Source organism: Falco peregrinus, chromosome 11 (assembly GCF_023634155.1).
Source record: "Falco peregrinus isolate bFalPer1 chromosome 11, bFalPer1.pri, whole genome shotgun sequence".
In the NCBI taxonomy this organism is placed as follows: domain Eukaryota; kingdom Metazoa; phylum Chordata; class Aves; order Falconiformes; family Falconidae; genus Falco; species Falco peregrinus.
The window spans coordinates 21,265,309-21,282,029 of NC_073731.1; the positions used below are offsets into that span (position 1 = coordinate 21,265,309).

Consider the following 16,721-nt stretch of genomic DNA (forward strand, 5'->3'; position numbering starts at 1 on the left):
AGTGAAAAAAGTGAGTCACAGTCATTTATTTACTCATGTAAGACAATAATGGTGTTGATAGTTACCCAGACATGCTTTCATTTCATTAGATTGTGGAAAAGCTGGGAGTTAAAAAGTCTTTGCAGACTTGACTACAAGTGAAAAGAAAGACATTAAGTCAGAGCTACATGGTGGTTATTGTCTCATTTAAGGCTGTTTGTCGCCTTTTAGCAACAATGAGCAGAAATGTTGTTGCTCTAAATCTGGTAGATTATTTAATTACATAGATTATGAAAAGGAAGTCCTGTTTTCATGGTATAGAGAGTCAAAGGGTGGTTATTATTATTACAATTAAAATATCAGTGTAGATTCTAAAATTATGTCTGTCTAGTTTCATGGACACAAGTTATCCAATTTAAAATAAAAAATAAAAGTGCTTTCCCATATCTCTATGTTTTGCAAATGAACTTTTCTCACTGTTCCTGCATGGTGATTTGAAGATTGTGAGTGTCTGGCTTAACTCTGTTTCGTTTCTAAGTTTTTATGTGTATCTGCTAGACTGATGGCTACACCTCTAGTACAGGATTCCCTGCCTCCTCTGTTTTCCTTTCCAGCCCTGTGGGGCTGGAGTTTCAAGAGTTGGTGGCACTGGCCTAACTAACAGCAAAGGACCTTTTGCAGGAGCACTGTGACAATAATTTGGAGTCTTTCTGAATGCTAGGCTGGCTCTGATGGCTTGATCAGGGAAGAGAGAGTTCCTGCCAATGGCATCATCTGGTAGGAGTGTGTTAATTACTCATTTGCCTTAGCTAAAGCTAAGAGGTGTCCCATTAGGGGCCCAGTGAAATAAAGAAGAGTCCTGCATTCCCCACACATCTTGGAGGCCTGTATTTATTTGTGCAGTAGATATGCCCCACAATGGGCTGTCAGGTCTCAGTCCTTCAGTTGCCCAGCTTTGGGGACCTGCCGTGCACAGTTGGCTCCCTTCTAGCCAATGTGTCTGGGTTTGCATCCCATGGACAGTGTGCACTGAAGCCACAGTGGTTTGGGCTTACATCATGTCCCAGATGCTATGAAATGTTCCAGCATGCCACAGTCAGTTACAGCCCAGACTTCTAGAGGAAAGGAGAACAAAAGGGACCTTTTGCGAAGACTGTTTGTTTCCCAAGAGAGTGACATCATTGTGTTTTCAGCCTTGTTCCGTAAAGGGTAACTTTGCATACTCGGTGTATGTGATATGTTGAACAACTGGCAGTTACCTCTGAAGCACTTAAAAGGTTGCTGTACTTGGTGAGAATTTAGGACATAGGTAGGGCAATCCTGTATACAAAAATTTGTTTATGAGCTATAATGTATCACCATTGTCATGTGGGAAAGATGATCAGTTTCTTTCTTACATGAATCCAAAATCAAAGCTTATATTGTTCTATATGTTAATACTTTCATTAACTTCCTTGTTTGGTGGATTTTTCTGTGAGTGGAAGTGGGATGTCTGACACCAGAAAACATTGTTGCTTTGAAATTTTTGTCTATAAGTTAATTCTGTGTGTGAGTGGCATTGAAATCTTTCATTAAAACTTCTACAGAAGACGTGAACAAAATGTGATACAGGTTTTTACCTGTCCTTGGTATTCCTTTCATTTCAGCTACTGCACACCTTGCCGTCTTTTTCCAGTTCGTCATCTGTGTAATACTGTGTAGTAAAATAGGAGATCAAAAACTGAAATGTAATTATTTTGATTTAACTTTCTACATCAATGCATCAGGTTTATTTTCAGAAGAGATATGTAACCACATTTCTATCTATCTATCTAGTGTGAGAAGCAAAGATGGTCAGCATCAAGTATTCATCCCAAGCACAAGATTGCTCATGATACTTTTCCCACTGTCTTTAGTGACTGGATCTAGTGTCTAACTTCTAGACACCAGATAACGTACCCTTTAGCTATCCTTAAAAAGTAATAAAGAGTCTGAGACACTGCTTCACTTGTTAAATTTACCAGCGAGCAGAGTTCACTTGTGTGAAAAGGCACTTGTGTCTGCCTGTATTTGTCTTCAGAGTTTAATAATTTAATATCAGTGAGCAACTGCATGGGAGGTAATCAGAAGTTTGGTATCGTGGCTTTAGGGAGTGCATTTTGTTTCCTTATTTGGTCTACATTCCACCTGCACAGCATCTGGCTTAAGATATCCAATGGTTTTTGCAAGGTAAGCATCCCTGAAATTCCAGCCTAGAATTTTTGTCACATCATATTTGTGCTCTATTTGTTTATATATGGTTTACACAATCCATTGAGACTATATACTTTGCTTTTATCCAAATCTCTTTCATCTGAGAGATCATTCATTTCCATTTTTTAACAAATATTTTTCAGTAGTATTTGTTAAATCTAATTTGAAGTGTAAAGTGAAAAAAGACTTTCATAGCTTTTTAAATACTCAGTCAAGATAATTAGACTTACCATTTTCCACAGAATGATTTCAAAAGTAAATAATCAGAAAGTAAATAAAGAATTTTCACTTATTCTCAGCGAACTGCATTCAGAGGATGAGAAGAACACCTCCGCTAGATGAACTGCAGCCACCTCCATACCAGGATGACAGTGGTTCTCCTCACCTTTCATGTACACCTTCTGAAGTTGGAGACAGTAAATGTGAATTTTCCCAGTGTAGCAACAGTCCGAGATGTTCATATAAGTGCCCAAGTGAGGGAAGCACGGGACACGAAATAGAAAGCTTTCATAACAAAGGATATGAAGAGGATGTACCAAGTGATAGCACAGCGGTCCTTAGTCCAGAGGTAAATGAAAACAGTTAAGTGTTCTGAAGCATCATGCGGTGCAATCTTTTGAGAGCTTTTTTATCTAAAGATCTACACAGTTACATGAACACTAATATTGCAGCCCATTCATTTAAAAAAAAAAAAAAAAAAGTTTGTCGGAAAATATTACAATAGGATTTCAGATTGTTCTTTATAGTTATCTGTATGGCATCTTAACTTTCAAACATGCTCCCAGTAAGAGTGAGTTATTTTTAAAACCAGTTAGAAAACTTTATCACACTATAAAGGCTGTATTCAAAATTCTTTTTCTTCCACATAATTTTTCAAGCAACCCAAATAAATAAAAATAATCTGTTAACACTTTTCAAACTGAACAGCCCATGATATAAAACCATCCTTTATGAAAAAAATTATGAAAATTTTTTATGAATTGTTGATGGTAGTATAGAGATTTGGTCCACTTCATTTTCCTTATTTCTGGTATAGCACTGTTTTAGCACAATGATAATTTCCTTAGAGCTTCTATAAGTACATTTACTTTCCACCTGCAAAAGATGCCCATATTTTTCCTTTTAATTACTTCAAAATTTCCAGTCTGTAAATGGGATATAGTGGTGAGTATGTGTATACATGCCAATACATATAAATACAATTAATGGTATAATCTTTACTGTGCTACCCGCAGCATTTCAATTAAAAAAGAAAAAGAAAAAAACTAAAACCAAACTGCAAATTATTTTTGTTTGCTGAAAAAGCCCTACCTCCCTGATGAACAAAAAACTGTAATGATATCTATTCATTTTTACTATGAAGAAATCATCTTTTCTGACACATTTCTTGAAATGTCTTTAACAGCCAGTTACTGCACTGACATCTATGGGTAAGCCTACATTAGTGATGTCACGTGCAGAAGAGGCTCTTCTGGTTGGTACAGATTTGCCTCTTGTCTCTACCTGCAGTTTTGAAGTGCATATTAGGGCTCAGTCCTGATGTGCCAACAGTTGTTTCTGTCTTAGTAGACCTCTTGGTAAGTTGATGTTGCATACCTGGGGTGTTGGTGCAACATCTGGAAGGCACAGCTGCAAGGTTCTTCAGTAGTTAGCTGTCTGCATGTACCTGATGATCAACCAGGACCACAATCCGTATGAACTTCACTGTGGTAAAGGCATAGTGTGTACATACGGTGCTCAAACCCTAACAGATTGCAGCAAAACTAATCCGAGTTCTTCCCGTTCTGTGTCACACCAGTCATTAATGTAAGCCTACTCAATAAGAACTGAGAATACTGCCAACTTTTTTTATAGCCACTCAACAACTTGAAGAATGAAGTTTTTGGAGGAATGAATTCCCATAGCTATGTAGCCAGTTTAAAATAAGAACATAATGTTTTTTAATCCAAAAGGCTTTGTTGTGGCATTCATTTACATGAGCAGGCGTATCTTTGATGATATGAAAATACACAGGAAATACATTTGGTTTACATATGGAGTAACTTCTATGAAGAGTAGGTTGACCTGTGCTTGTAAATATTTTGCGTTTCAGTATTACTGTCAAACTAGCTGTTATAACATTATAAGGGATCAATATTTTGTTTAAAATTTGAAGTGACAATAAGTAATCTTAAAATTTTTTCAAGCACAGTTTTAGGACTGATGCTTTTTACAGAAGGTTCAGAAGGTGTGTTCAAAACAGATGCATCTTGCACGGTTCCAGTAATACGTTAATAAAGCCATGACAATTTTTGGCACATTCACAGAACCCTCGTGGGCTGCAACAAGAGCTGCATGTGCAAGTAGGTGTAATAATTCCTGTATTTGCTGGTGTCTCACCGTGCCCTCAGTCACTAGCCAGCTCTTGAAGTACTGTGATACGTTACCTTTAAAATGTGTGTATACTTGCACTGAAATAAGCTAGTTCTATCTCATAACAAAAGTATATACATTTCAATAAGTGGGCACAGAAGAAATCATAAATGCAGCCTAACTTAATCTGAGCTCTGTCTGATTGGCACCTGGCTTTTGGGTGGTATTGGCCAGGTGAAGTCTTTCAATTTCTTCTTGGCTGCTAGTCAGCCATCTCCTCAGGCTTTTGGTGTTTAATTACCTTGTTTATGAAATGAACAAAAAGATCATAGTCTCTTCATATTGCATAGAGAAAGCCATATTATTTCCATGCTAGATTTAATAATAGAATACAATAAATAAATAAAAAATCTTTTTTCTTCTTCTTCAGGATATGTCAGCTCGAGGATCATCTTCACAGCTTCCTAAACCTTTTGATCCTGAGCCAGTAGCTAAATATGGCACGCTGGATGTGACTTTTGACTATGACTCACAGGAACAGAAGCTTTTGGTGACAGTGACAGCTGTCACAGACATTCCCACATACAGCAGGACAGGTGGGAGCTCGTGGCAAGTACACCTAGTTCTTCTGCCTATAAAGAAGCAGAGAGCAAAAACCAGCATCCAGCGGGGACCGTGCCCTGTCTTCACAGAGACATTCAAATTTAATCACGTTGAGTCTGAGATGATTGGGAATTATGCAGTTCGCTTTAGACTGTACAGCGTACGTCGCATGAAAAAAGAGAGGGTTGTGGGAGAAAAGATTTTTTACTTAACAAAATTGAATCTTCAAGGGAAGATGTCAGTGCCAGTGATACTGGAACCTTCTTACAGCCTGTCTGTGAGTATTAAATGAGGCAGAATAAGAATGCAGTGATATATACTGTCCTGAATTTTGTAAGAATACTTTGTCTATTTATAGAGTTATCACATCGACTCGATTTTTTTCAACAGTCATAGCACTGTTTTAGCACAACGATAATTTCCTTAGAGCTTCTGTAAGTACATTTACTTTCCACCTGCAAAAGATGCCCATATTTTTCCTTTTAATTACTTCAAAATTTCCTGTCTGTAAATAGGATATAGTGGTGAGTACGTGTATACATGCCAATACATATAAATACAATTAATGGTATAATCTTTACTGTGCTACCCACAGCATTTCAATTAAAAAAGAAAAAAAAAAACCAACAAACTGCAAAGGACTTTTGTTTGCTGAAAAAACCTACCTCCCTGATGAACAAAAGTTTTTGTTCCCCCAAATAATTTAACTTCAATGTTTTTAATAAAGCAATGCAACAGTAATTAAGGGTAGACTGAGACATCACTATCAAAAAACCACAGGAGATCACTATACGGGCAGTGATCAGCATCTCCTTTTTCTTTTTTGTAAATACTTAAGTATGCTTTTGTCCACAAGCAAATGTTTGTGATGTGGTCAGGGCTTCCTAGACTAGGAGTGCTTGAATGTTCTTTAGAGCTCCATATGTGCTCAATAATGGATTTTTTGGGGAAAGAGAAGGTGATTTAGCAGGAGCATCTTTATTTGGACATTGTATGTATTTAAGTATGTATGTAAACACATTTTTTTGTGGGTTTGTTTTTTTTTTTCACTGTTGATAAAAGAGAAGGGAAAGAAAATGCAGTTAATTTGTTTTACATTTTCAAAAAAGTTTGGATCAGTTAAAATGGTATTTCTGTTGAACATGAATATTACAAAAAATAATCAAAATAAAATGCCATTGTATTTAATGACTAAAAATATATTAACTAGAATTAGTAAAAGCTGAGACTAAAACTTTGATCTAATGGAGGTTCAACTGACAGCAGAAGAGCTTTTTTATGATTCCTTGAGAAGTACCAATCAGTCTGTTCCAAGGGTGAAGTGTTCCTCCTGCCTAGTGTGAATTTTCCTAATGCAGTTTGCTAGTTTCACAGCTAGGAAAAAAGCACCCCTTGAAACAAAACATTGAGTATTCTAAATGTACTTGCTAAATTTGTGTGTGTGTGTTCAATAGCTTCTTGTATAAAACTTACTAAAGTCAGTGAAAGAGGCCAGTGAGTGGGCCAGGCTTTTGGCTGATTGGTATATCCCATATGTGCATTGGTTATTCTTCTGTGTTACTTTCTTGAGCTTTTGTGGCAGAGAGAGTAAAAACACATTCCAGAAGACATCAAAGAATATCAGACTGTTGTTTATTATTTTATATATCATATTTATATGTATGATTTTATATTTTTATATGTTATTTTATATTTATTTATGCCATTTCTGCATTTTTCTCCCTGCATTTTTTTGGGGAAGGGACAAGAATAAGGAATATTGGTTAGAGGTGAAAGGCTCTTCCAGAGTTTGTTGCTGTGATGGAGTTTAGGCAGATTATCTTAGCCCTACCTGTTGCTGGAAAGGAACCTTCATAATCTTGATAGATTGAATGAGGATCTATGCTTTTTGGAACTATGCAAATCAATTTTTAAACCTTTGGAAATTATTCATATCTGAGTTTATAGGTATTTTTTTATTATTATTTATAGCCTATAGCATATTTTTTTCAGTAAGCAGATTTATTACAGGATTTAACATGCAGTTATTTTGCAAGAGCGTTAACGTTTATTTTTTTTTTTATGATGTATGACTGGAAGGGGGGGGGGGCATCCTAGGCCACTTGAGGTCAAGCCCTTGTTAAGTCAAACATCCTGATCAAAAATTTGTGAATTTTCATCTCATAACTTCAGGTTGTTTAGTTTCCATTTCTTCATGGTCAATTTATTACCATTTGTTCTTATGCCAGCATGGTCCTTGAGCTTAATTAGTTCTTACCCTTCTCAGGTGTTTGCCTCTGAGTCTATTTATACACATTGCTTGTACTCCTGAACTGTCCTTTTGCTAGAACAAACCAACAGCAATCTTTACATCCAACTAATCATAAGTGCCAGGCAGGAGTTATTTAACAGGAGAAGGTAAGTGTTGTTTCAATTTGGAGAGATCCAGTCGTTCAGAGATATTTACCATTATAAAATCCATGATGAGGTACACGTAAATTCTGAGTTAAATCTGCCTTTTTTGGTTGCAGAGTGTTTTGTTGATGAGAAGTGTTTATATTTGACAGCTGTTTTACAAAGATATTTCTTGGACACAAGACAGTTGTCCTATTTTTTCCAGTGCTTCTTGTTATATGGATTTTATATATGAAATATACCTTCTGTCACTAAAACTTCCTAATCCATTGAAACATCTATGCTAATCTCTTCTGCAGAAACACATTTTGCTTCTGTCTGTGCCTGATATTATATTAAGGTATTTTATTAGCTAATCATCTGCCTTCTGATTGTGTAAGAACAGTTTGTATCCTGTGAAGTTTAGTATTTTTTCAATTAACACCTTAAAGCTATGCACAAGGGGATCTGGTAGATGAGCAAGTTCAGTGCCTTTCAGATGTCATGGCAGGCTCACAAGTGGGGTCTGCAGCTCTCTGGTTATTGTCAAAATGTGGACAAGTGCATGTTGTAGTGAGGACGTGATACTAATATATTCTTTAAATAGGTTTCAAAGCTACATATGGCTTCAAGTTTACAAACATATCAGAAACTGTCCTTCTCACCCAAGATTTCACCCTGTTCCTCACCTTCCTACATTGCACATAGTTTCTTGCATTAGCGGTTATTATCCCCAGTGCTATTGCTGTGTAACAGTGCTGTACTGCTGCAATTCTCCCATGTAACTGGGAGTTCCTGCTCAGCCCCCTTATTTATCACACACTTGCTTCCAAGTTCAGCGTATGTTTGAGTGAGGAGGAAGCAACAGAACTAATATGGGCTAGCCAGAATGCAGTCGCCGCTGTCATCTGCGACTGTGTCCCTTTCAGATTTGAGAGAAATCGGCCATTGTATCAAAAGTTAATAGCAGGGGTTGTATGTTGTGGTTTTGTCTGAGTATAGTTTCCTTACAAAGATCTTTGTTGATGCTTTTAGAGAAATTTTTCTTCTAGTGCACTGGTAGATGAATTTTTTTCACCCATCTTGGAGTTTAGAATCTCTTGGGATGTTGTTTATTTTTCTTCAGGAAATCCCTGTGGACCTGTTTTTAGTTGCTTTTCATTCTTCTCACCCGAAGAAATTTTCCTGACGGTGAACAACAGCCTCCAGTATGATGTGATTATAAAAACATATAAGCAGTTTATTGAGTGAAATCTGTTTGGAAAAGATCAAAGAAACAAGTGTAACCCTCTTCACCATCCCATAGGTTGCTTTTGGTATAGAGTAACAACAAAGATGATGTTTTTTCTCTTTTGATTAGTTTTGGAAGTACAGTTTGGATGACCAAAACACACCTCTTCTTGCTAAGCAAATCTAGTAATCATTCATTATGTATTGTCAATAACATGAAGTTTAGTGTGGAGACTTAAATTTATATTTATTTCTTTCTATAACATTCTCCACTTCTAACATATTGAACTCCCACATATGATCCCTGTAACAAAGAATGGATGGTGTAGGCAATCATACGTACCTAAAGGATTATTTTACTTTACTATAAATATCCAGAGTGTCAGAGAATTACTTTAATTAGAGTTTTTTGGAGTGAAGGCATTTATGCATGCAACGTGTAAAAATGCTCACTTTTGCACGCACAGGTGTGTACTCTCTCCAATTTGAGGACAATGGTTCATCATCTAGTGTACGTTGGTTTATGCATTGTGCTTAAGGCATTTGTTCTATGTTGCCCTTTATGTGTGGCATATCTTCAGTATTCTTTGTAATGGATGTTTATCAGTTTATAAACTTCTCAGAGACAAAGCTTTCGGAGTGGCATTTCTTTCTTGGGAATTCTTGTTCGTTATAGAGTCAAGCTGTGGATTTTGTGCAAATTCTTATACTTTAGACCTATTGATGATTTCACTACTGTGTTCTTACGGCATGGTCTATTCAGGATTGTATTTTGAAGGCTAAATACTAAAATTCAGATGTATAAACAAATCTTTACTAAATACCAGTATGATACTTTAAAACTGCTAACAAAAAAATGACTAAGACTTGTCTAGGAAAAAAAAAAAAGACTGAAAAGATTTTGTTCATAGTATTTTAACTAGAATTCTACCTAAAAGGATCAGTTCCTATGTGATGGTGCATAAATGCTTTCAGTTAGCTTGTAAAAATTATGTCCATCAAAGTGAGGGGCAATTATGTTTAAACAGTGAGCGTGTTCTTATCTTGGGAATAGCTTGCTGCATTCATTTGAGTTAGTGGTGTAAAATATGAAAGATCACAATTAATCCTTTGACACAGTAGGAAAGACGACTCCTGCAATTTCTTTGAAGAAAATTATTAGGTGATTGGAAAATGGTGATCATGTTACTGAGGCTGCATGAGAACTTGACAGGACTTGGCAAGTGAAGCAGTCTCCCCGTGTTTGGCTGGTTGTGCAGCATTTCATGGTAGTGTTGGCCAGTGGCAGCCGACAGCTTCTCAGTGCCACGGCTGCCTCAGCTGGTGTGCCCTTGTGTGGTGTCCATGAGCGCCGTGCCTGGCAGCTGAGAAGTGCTAAGCCGTGGTGTGCTCTGTTCGGGGCTGGGTCAGCATCGCGGGGGAAGCAGAGGCAGCTGTGGGTACTGTGCCCTGAAGCCAGTGGTGTGTGCTCTGTTCTGACAGATGCAAGTCTCAAGAACTCAAACAGAATCAGACTAGATGATAAGGAGCTCCTACTAGATAAGTTCAGTCATCACAGTTAAAAATTAATTGGCTTTCCAAATCTGTGAGTGCTATTTCCCCCTGATTTTTTTGTTGTATAAGTATGTCTAGTCATTCATGGCAAATTTTGGCATATAATTTATCTGTTCATCCAAGAAACACTGGACTAGGCATTGGGACTGTTTCAGTCCCATATAGAATAACCTCGATACTTTGTAGAACACTTCTAGTATGTTTTCAAGGTTTTTATTTATTATTTTTTTCCAGGATTACAGCTTGCCTCAGGTGACCACAGCCATTCTCTCATCTCAGGAGCCAAATGGTTGACCAGTTTCAACATGTGCCACTTGTTTTTGGTAATCAATTTCTGTCATGCAGGGTGATAGGGTTTTTTCTGTCACAGATCGAACAAGCCCCTTGAGTGAGCTATCCAGAAATGCTGAAACGTTTCCTGAACCTGTACAGACATTCACATCCAGTTGTTTGAATGAATCCAGAGTAAGAGGCAATAGTCCTTGCAAGTTGCTTTAAACTCTGTAACTAAATTCAGTACTTCATCCCTTTCATGACTCACTTGCTATCTCCACTGTGATCAAGAGAAGGATCTTTGTCATGAGGATGTTCTGCCTTACACCATCATAGGTGTGTGCCGTATTGCTGTTGTTTATCCATTGACAAGCAGGTCCCAGGGCAGGTCAGGAAGCTTTCCACAAAGCAACAGTTCTGGGTCTGTCATTCTGCCATGTCTAGGCTAGCCAGGGTCGTGGTTCCTGTTCTGTCAGTAATTAAGAGTATAAAGCTTTCTGATGAAAAAACCTAATTCTCTGAAAACTAGCTTCTGACTTATTATGAGGTTCTGAGAGCCCTTAGTTGAATGTTGTACATCCACCACTTCTCAATTAATTTGCATTTCTAGCTTACTGGACATTTTAGTAAGATACAAGAATAATTTGATTCCAGTTGCTGCTGACAGTCATGGATAACAGAGCTAAAAAAAAAATGCTATCAGTGGTACTCACATACCATTTCTGGGATATGCTGACCCATATGGACAGTCAGAGCATTTTGAGTGTACGTGTCGCTGCCATGGCAGAGTTAACAAAGTCCACCTGGCCTTCAAGTTTTTAGGCGTTTAAAAAAAAATGCCAGCATAACACCAGGGCTTTCTTCATCACATTAGCAAAACCAGAACTTGAATTTAACATTAACTTTCAACTACCTTGCTGATGTCCAGATGAGAGGCAAGTTCTTAGTTTTGTAACTAGATCTATCACCATGACCCTGACTGTAAGATACTGGGAGAATTCTTTGAAGTCAGCAATGTAAAGAATTTAATCTATTTGATAAAATCATCAGTTGGTCATGTAGCCAGCATAAAGATTGTTTTTTGTCTCTCCATATATCTGTGCACTGAGTAAAATAACAATGAAAGCCTGGTATCTTTTGCCTTTACTCAGTGAGTTGCTTGAAAGAAGTTATTTACTCAGTTTGATCCCCTCAGTCTTTGATATTTGGGTCAGCAAATAATGGAAACTATGTTTCAGACGTGATATTACTATTTTGAGTGTATGATGATGTTTTCCAGTTTCTAAAATGCCCCTAGTCAAATGACAGGCTGTGAATGACTGTTCTAGATTAAATCAAAGTAATCCTTCTGAGCAATACTCTTATTTTCTCAGAAGGCTAGTCCATCAGTGACAAATGTGTTGTCTAGAATTGTATGTCTAGTTGTGATAATCTTTAAAAAAATAAACCGGAAAAAGCTCATCGATACAAAAAGCTACAGAGTGAGAATTCCATCAGGATGAATGAATGAATCGGGAATTTTATCTGAGAATCTGTGAGGTTCTCAGACTGTCATTCTCTGTGGCATAAATATGATCTCCCAACCTGGACTGCAATTTTGAAGATCAGTAAAGAAAATAATTACACTGTGAAAACATACTGTAAATTTCCCAGAAGTGGCTTTTATAGGGGTTATAAGTAAAGATTATCAAGGTTGTCACTAGCATGAAATTTCCACTACCAGCTGCTGCTGTTTCAGTGGTGATAATATTCTTTAACTTAGAAACTTAAATGTTTTTCCTTTAGATGTACTGATTTTCCCAACTATTTTAATTTATTATAATTTGAATTCTTTCTTGTTTGCATACACACAAATATCTTCTCACTTTTTCTACTGCCTTTCAAGGAAACAAGAAAAAGGAAAAACATAGAAACAGTTCTGTTTGCAGGTTTGAGCACCCTTCAGCAAAAGCATGTGCACTGTTCTCCTCCAATTTATTTCCTGTGGGGGAAATCCTAATCAGAGACATTACACAAACAGATGAAGTTACCAAGTCTGCAAATTTATAACTTGCATGTTTGTGGAACTTCTGAGTTTAGTTTTTGGTTTGCTTACTTAGGTGATTCTTCTTCTCCTGGGCTTTGCGGTGTAACATAAAATGTTCCTCTTTAGCATTCTTCATTTCAGACTTGAGGATCTCCAGGTAATCACTAATTTTGCATATTCAAGCAGCCTGTATTTGTTATCAGATAAGCATTTCTGTTCATAGGGTGTGTTTAGCAAGGGATCCTTTCAGTCTTGGTGAGTTACCCTCTTGTCAGGCTTTATCCTCATATTGTCTGACCTTGAGCTGCACCTTTCACAGCTCCTGTCTTTCTCTTGGGCTTAATCAGCTGTCAGCTGCCCCAGGAGAATCCATCTTATCTCTACCTCTTGCCCTTTTTTGGGGTGTGTATGATAGCTCTAAGAACTGAACCAGATCCTTTCCAACTGCAAACACCTGGTGATCCTCTGATTGTGAGATAAAACATGAGCTGAACAAATCAAAAGGGGTACCGCTAACAGATTAAATTAGAGCTGGGTGAACTGTTAATGGCAGATAGCTCAACTGACAAGTGCGTTATAAACCTACCTTTAATATTAAGGATTTGTTCATTGTAAAAAATAATTGCATAAATGTTTATGCAATCAAATACTAGTCTGTAGATTGACTACTCATAAACTATGCTTACTGTTTGATCAGTGAACCTTTTTCTCTTTTCCCAGTTTGAAAGACTGTAATCAAGAGAGAAAAGAGAAAAAAAATTATTTGCTATGCATCTCCCCAGTGAGCACAGAGTAACTCCATCTGGACAGAGCATTGTCATTTAAAGAAGTCTGTGGTCTTGGAAGCTGTCCCACAGTAACATCTCCATGGTCTTACAAGTTTGACAGGGAGTAGAGAGAGGGGGAGGTGTGAGTGAGTCTGGGTAGGAGCTGTTAGCAATAGCTTCATCAGGAGTGCAGGTAAAATGTCTGCATTTTGTGTCAGCTGTTCTTAACTAAATTGCTAGCACAAACATCTAGCAGCTTTTAGTACCCGAGTGTTTCTTTATGCTACATGTCTTACCTCAGAAAACAGGATTCAATAATAGGCTCTTGCTCGCCTCCTTGCCCATGACTCTATAAAAAGCTGGTAGACTTTTGCAATGTAAAACCAGCGCTTTTGTAAATGCTGTAAATTCCATTGTACAGTCATTTCCAATTGCCTCCGCTGCTGCTCGGGTGTGCTGTGCAAATTTCAAGCCCATTAAGTCTATGGATCAACTAGGTGACCTTTCATAATCTGGCAAGGAAGCCAAAGGTGTAATTTAAATGCAGCAAACAGAAGTTAAAGAAAACTTAAAATGTTTCCCTTCCAGTAGAGAATTAATGTTTTGTTCTGCAGAGCTGATAATTTAAAAACCCTTTAAACAAAAAGTATTAATAGAAAATTCTCATGAAATAGGAAAAGCAACACAGAAATCTCACTGGGAACTTCTTCAAAGTCTTTCAAAAGAGTGGAATGTAGTTTTGTCATCGTTAAGAATATATACATTTTATTTTGTTATTTTCATGTTATGACTAAATTACGGTATCATAAAGTTTGAAAACAGACCTTATTTTAATAATGCTGTATTTTTCTTATTAGAAAACCCACAAAGGTTTTAATTTTTATTAAGATTAATTTTAAATTACTTTAAAATTGGTATTTGTGTAGTATTGTCACATCTAAGGAGGTTTTGTAGCACTGTATGTTATAGTATCTATGGTAAATTAAAGCTGTGCATAGAATTTTTAAGGATTTAGTCCTTTGACTGTAGTGAATGAAAAAAATATTATTTTTCATACTATTTCCATTTTCCAGTGTTTCATCCATGAGAAAATGATGTGCTTTGTAAAATTCGGCATCCAGAAGGTTTTTTTTTTTTTCTCTTGAGGGTAAAAAACAAGGTAGTACAAAAGCTTTTGATTAGAAATGTGAATTTTATCACTTCAGAACTACATTAATAGTAGTTTAATAATCAAAACAATTCCGTATTTGATGTGAATTCTACCACTGTTGACTGTATTTATTTGCTAATGATTTCTAAATTGGAATTTGTGAATAGGAAGTACTGGTAATTTTTGAAGCATGTCATTCTACCCAAAGTAAATACTTTTTGTTTCCTAAAATCAAGTTGCATCATGGAAATATTATTGAAATATTTACTTCCATGTGTGTGATTTAAGTTGACTTAGATATTAATACTGTAAAGTGTGAAGTACATGAATAAAAATGCACATTATACTTAATTGGAATGTTCTTCAAGGAAGCTATTAAGCAAAACCCCCAAATAGTTACCTGTCATAAATAATGATGCGTTCCTAAACTTGAATCCTTGTGAGATGCCTAAAACTGTATGTTTCAATGTTTGCAAATTCAGTTTATAAGTTTAAAGAAAAATACTGAAAACTGTATGTTCTCTTCGTTTTACTATACAGGACAGCCAGCTACAAATAGGAGTTGGAATTTCCTCTCTAACGTGTAAAGATAGGTAGCTTTGTGTGATTTCAAAAGTAATGGTTTTCTTAAAAAAAAAATCAAACAACTCCTCTCCCAAAACAACCAAAAAACCAAACAAACCCCCCCTAGAACATCCAGACTGACAATACTTAAAATCAAGGTGTTTTTTTTAAATTGACAGAGCTTTAAAATGACAGTAGTATGCAGTACTAGAAAGAAACCTTTTTAAAAAGCAAATAAAAAGACCTTTTTTGGCACTTGCTTCTTCATTTAATTCTTATTTTGCAACCTCTTTGCTAAATTTTTTTATTATTATTTCTAATCTTAGTAATAAGAATCTTATTATTCCAAACAATGCTGTTTTGAGCATCATTTAACACTTCAGTTCTACCTTCAGAAACAAAAAGTTGATGCTTCTTGCAGGTATTAGTATACAGAAAGTGTATCAGTGGTTTAGTTTAAGGAACTGTTTTGTTACGAATATCATATTTTTGAGGGCTTCTTTTTCTTAAGCATATTGATCCTCAGTTCTTCCGTGAATTAGGGGAAACAGAAGCAGGAGTGATAAGGAACTGAGGCAAACACCTCTGCAAAAGCCTCTATAGCATGTAAGTGGGATTTAGATGCCAGAATTCAAAATTATAAAGCTCCATTCTTTGACATTCATAATTATTTTACATTCCTCTGTTTTCAGGGCTGAGTTCTTCAGGTGGTTTAAGTTCTCTTTCCCAGGAATGGTCTTAATGTTTTTTTTTCAAAAATATTTTAGTCTTGAAACATGGTTTTATAAAGTATCTAGTGCTTAAGCCACAAATTAAGGATGTGGAGCCTCTGGGTTGGGTTGTTTCTGCCTCTCTGGCTTCTCCGAGCAGAAGCAGGGCTCTGGAGATGGGCTGCAGGCTAAGAGCTGGGCTGGAGCCTGTTTGGTGCCTGGGTGCCCTCTTCACCTCAACAAGCTTTTGCATCAAAGTGGAACAGTGGCTTCAGGGCTCAGCGTTGGGCTGGTGGTTAAGACAGATGAGTACTTTTATTTAAAATGTTGGAGACCTGGATTCAGTTCCCTCTCTTGCCTACTAGGATTCAAATTTCCTTTCCTAACCTCTCAGTTGTATTGATGCAGAAGAAATGTGCAAAAAAGTTCTTTAAGAGATTAGTGGTATAACATTAACATTTAAAATTTCAGAGAGACATTTTGACAAGTAACATGCTGTGAATCAGATTTTTGTTGCTGAAGGATTGTCAGCAAGGTTTCATCTTTCCTGTGTATATTTTGAAAAGCCAAGAGAATCAGATGTTCTTGTTCCGTAAGCTTGTGGAGGCATGATTTTAACCTGTGCATTGAGGAAAATGAGCTTTAACTGCCCTCAGCATGGCCGTGTTGTTCCCTGTGATTAACTCCTTTTGGCTTAAGAGTAGAATTTATAAGCAGAACTTCACAGTGTATGAAAATAACAGTAGGAGATGAATATGTAAGTAAAAAATATCCTGTTTCCATGGAATTATGGTGCAAGAAGACAAATAAATACATTTAACATTGTTGCAAACTGAGGATTCTCTAAGAGGGCAGAGAAAAAGATTTTTAAAGTACTTAGGGGTTCAGGTCTGACGTCATGCACTGTG

General features: G+C 36.7%; 1 protein-coding gene across 5 annotated transcripts in view; it reads left to right on the top strand.

The window, feature by feature from the left end:
• The window catches only part of SYT14 (synaptotagmin 14), an 88,955-nt gene that overhangs the window by 58,620 nt on the left and 13,614 nt on the right, over positions 1-16,721 (top strand). For all 5 annotated transcript variants that reach the window (XM_055816581.1, XM_055816583.1, XM_055816584.1 and 2 more), the window contains 2 exons: positions 2,511-2,779; positions 4,994-5,443. In XM_055816581.1, the coding sequence (XP_055672556.1) occupies positions 2,511-2,779; positions 4,994-5,443 (719 nt within the window). The remainder of the gene's footprint in view (positions 1-2,510; positions 2,780-4,993; positions 5,444-16,721) is intronic.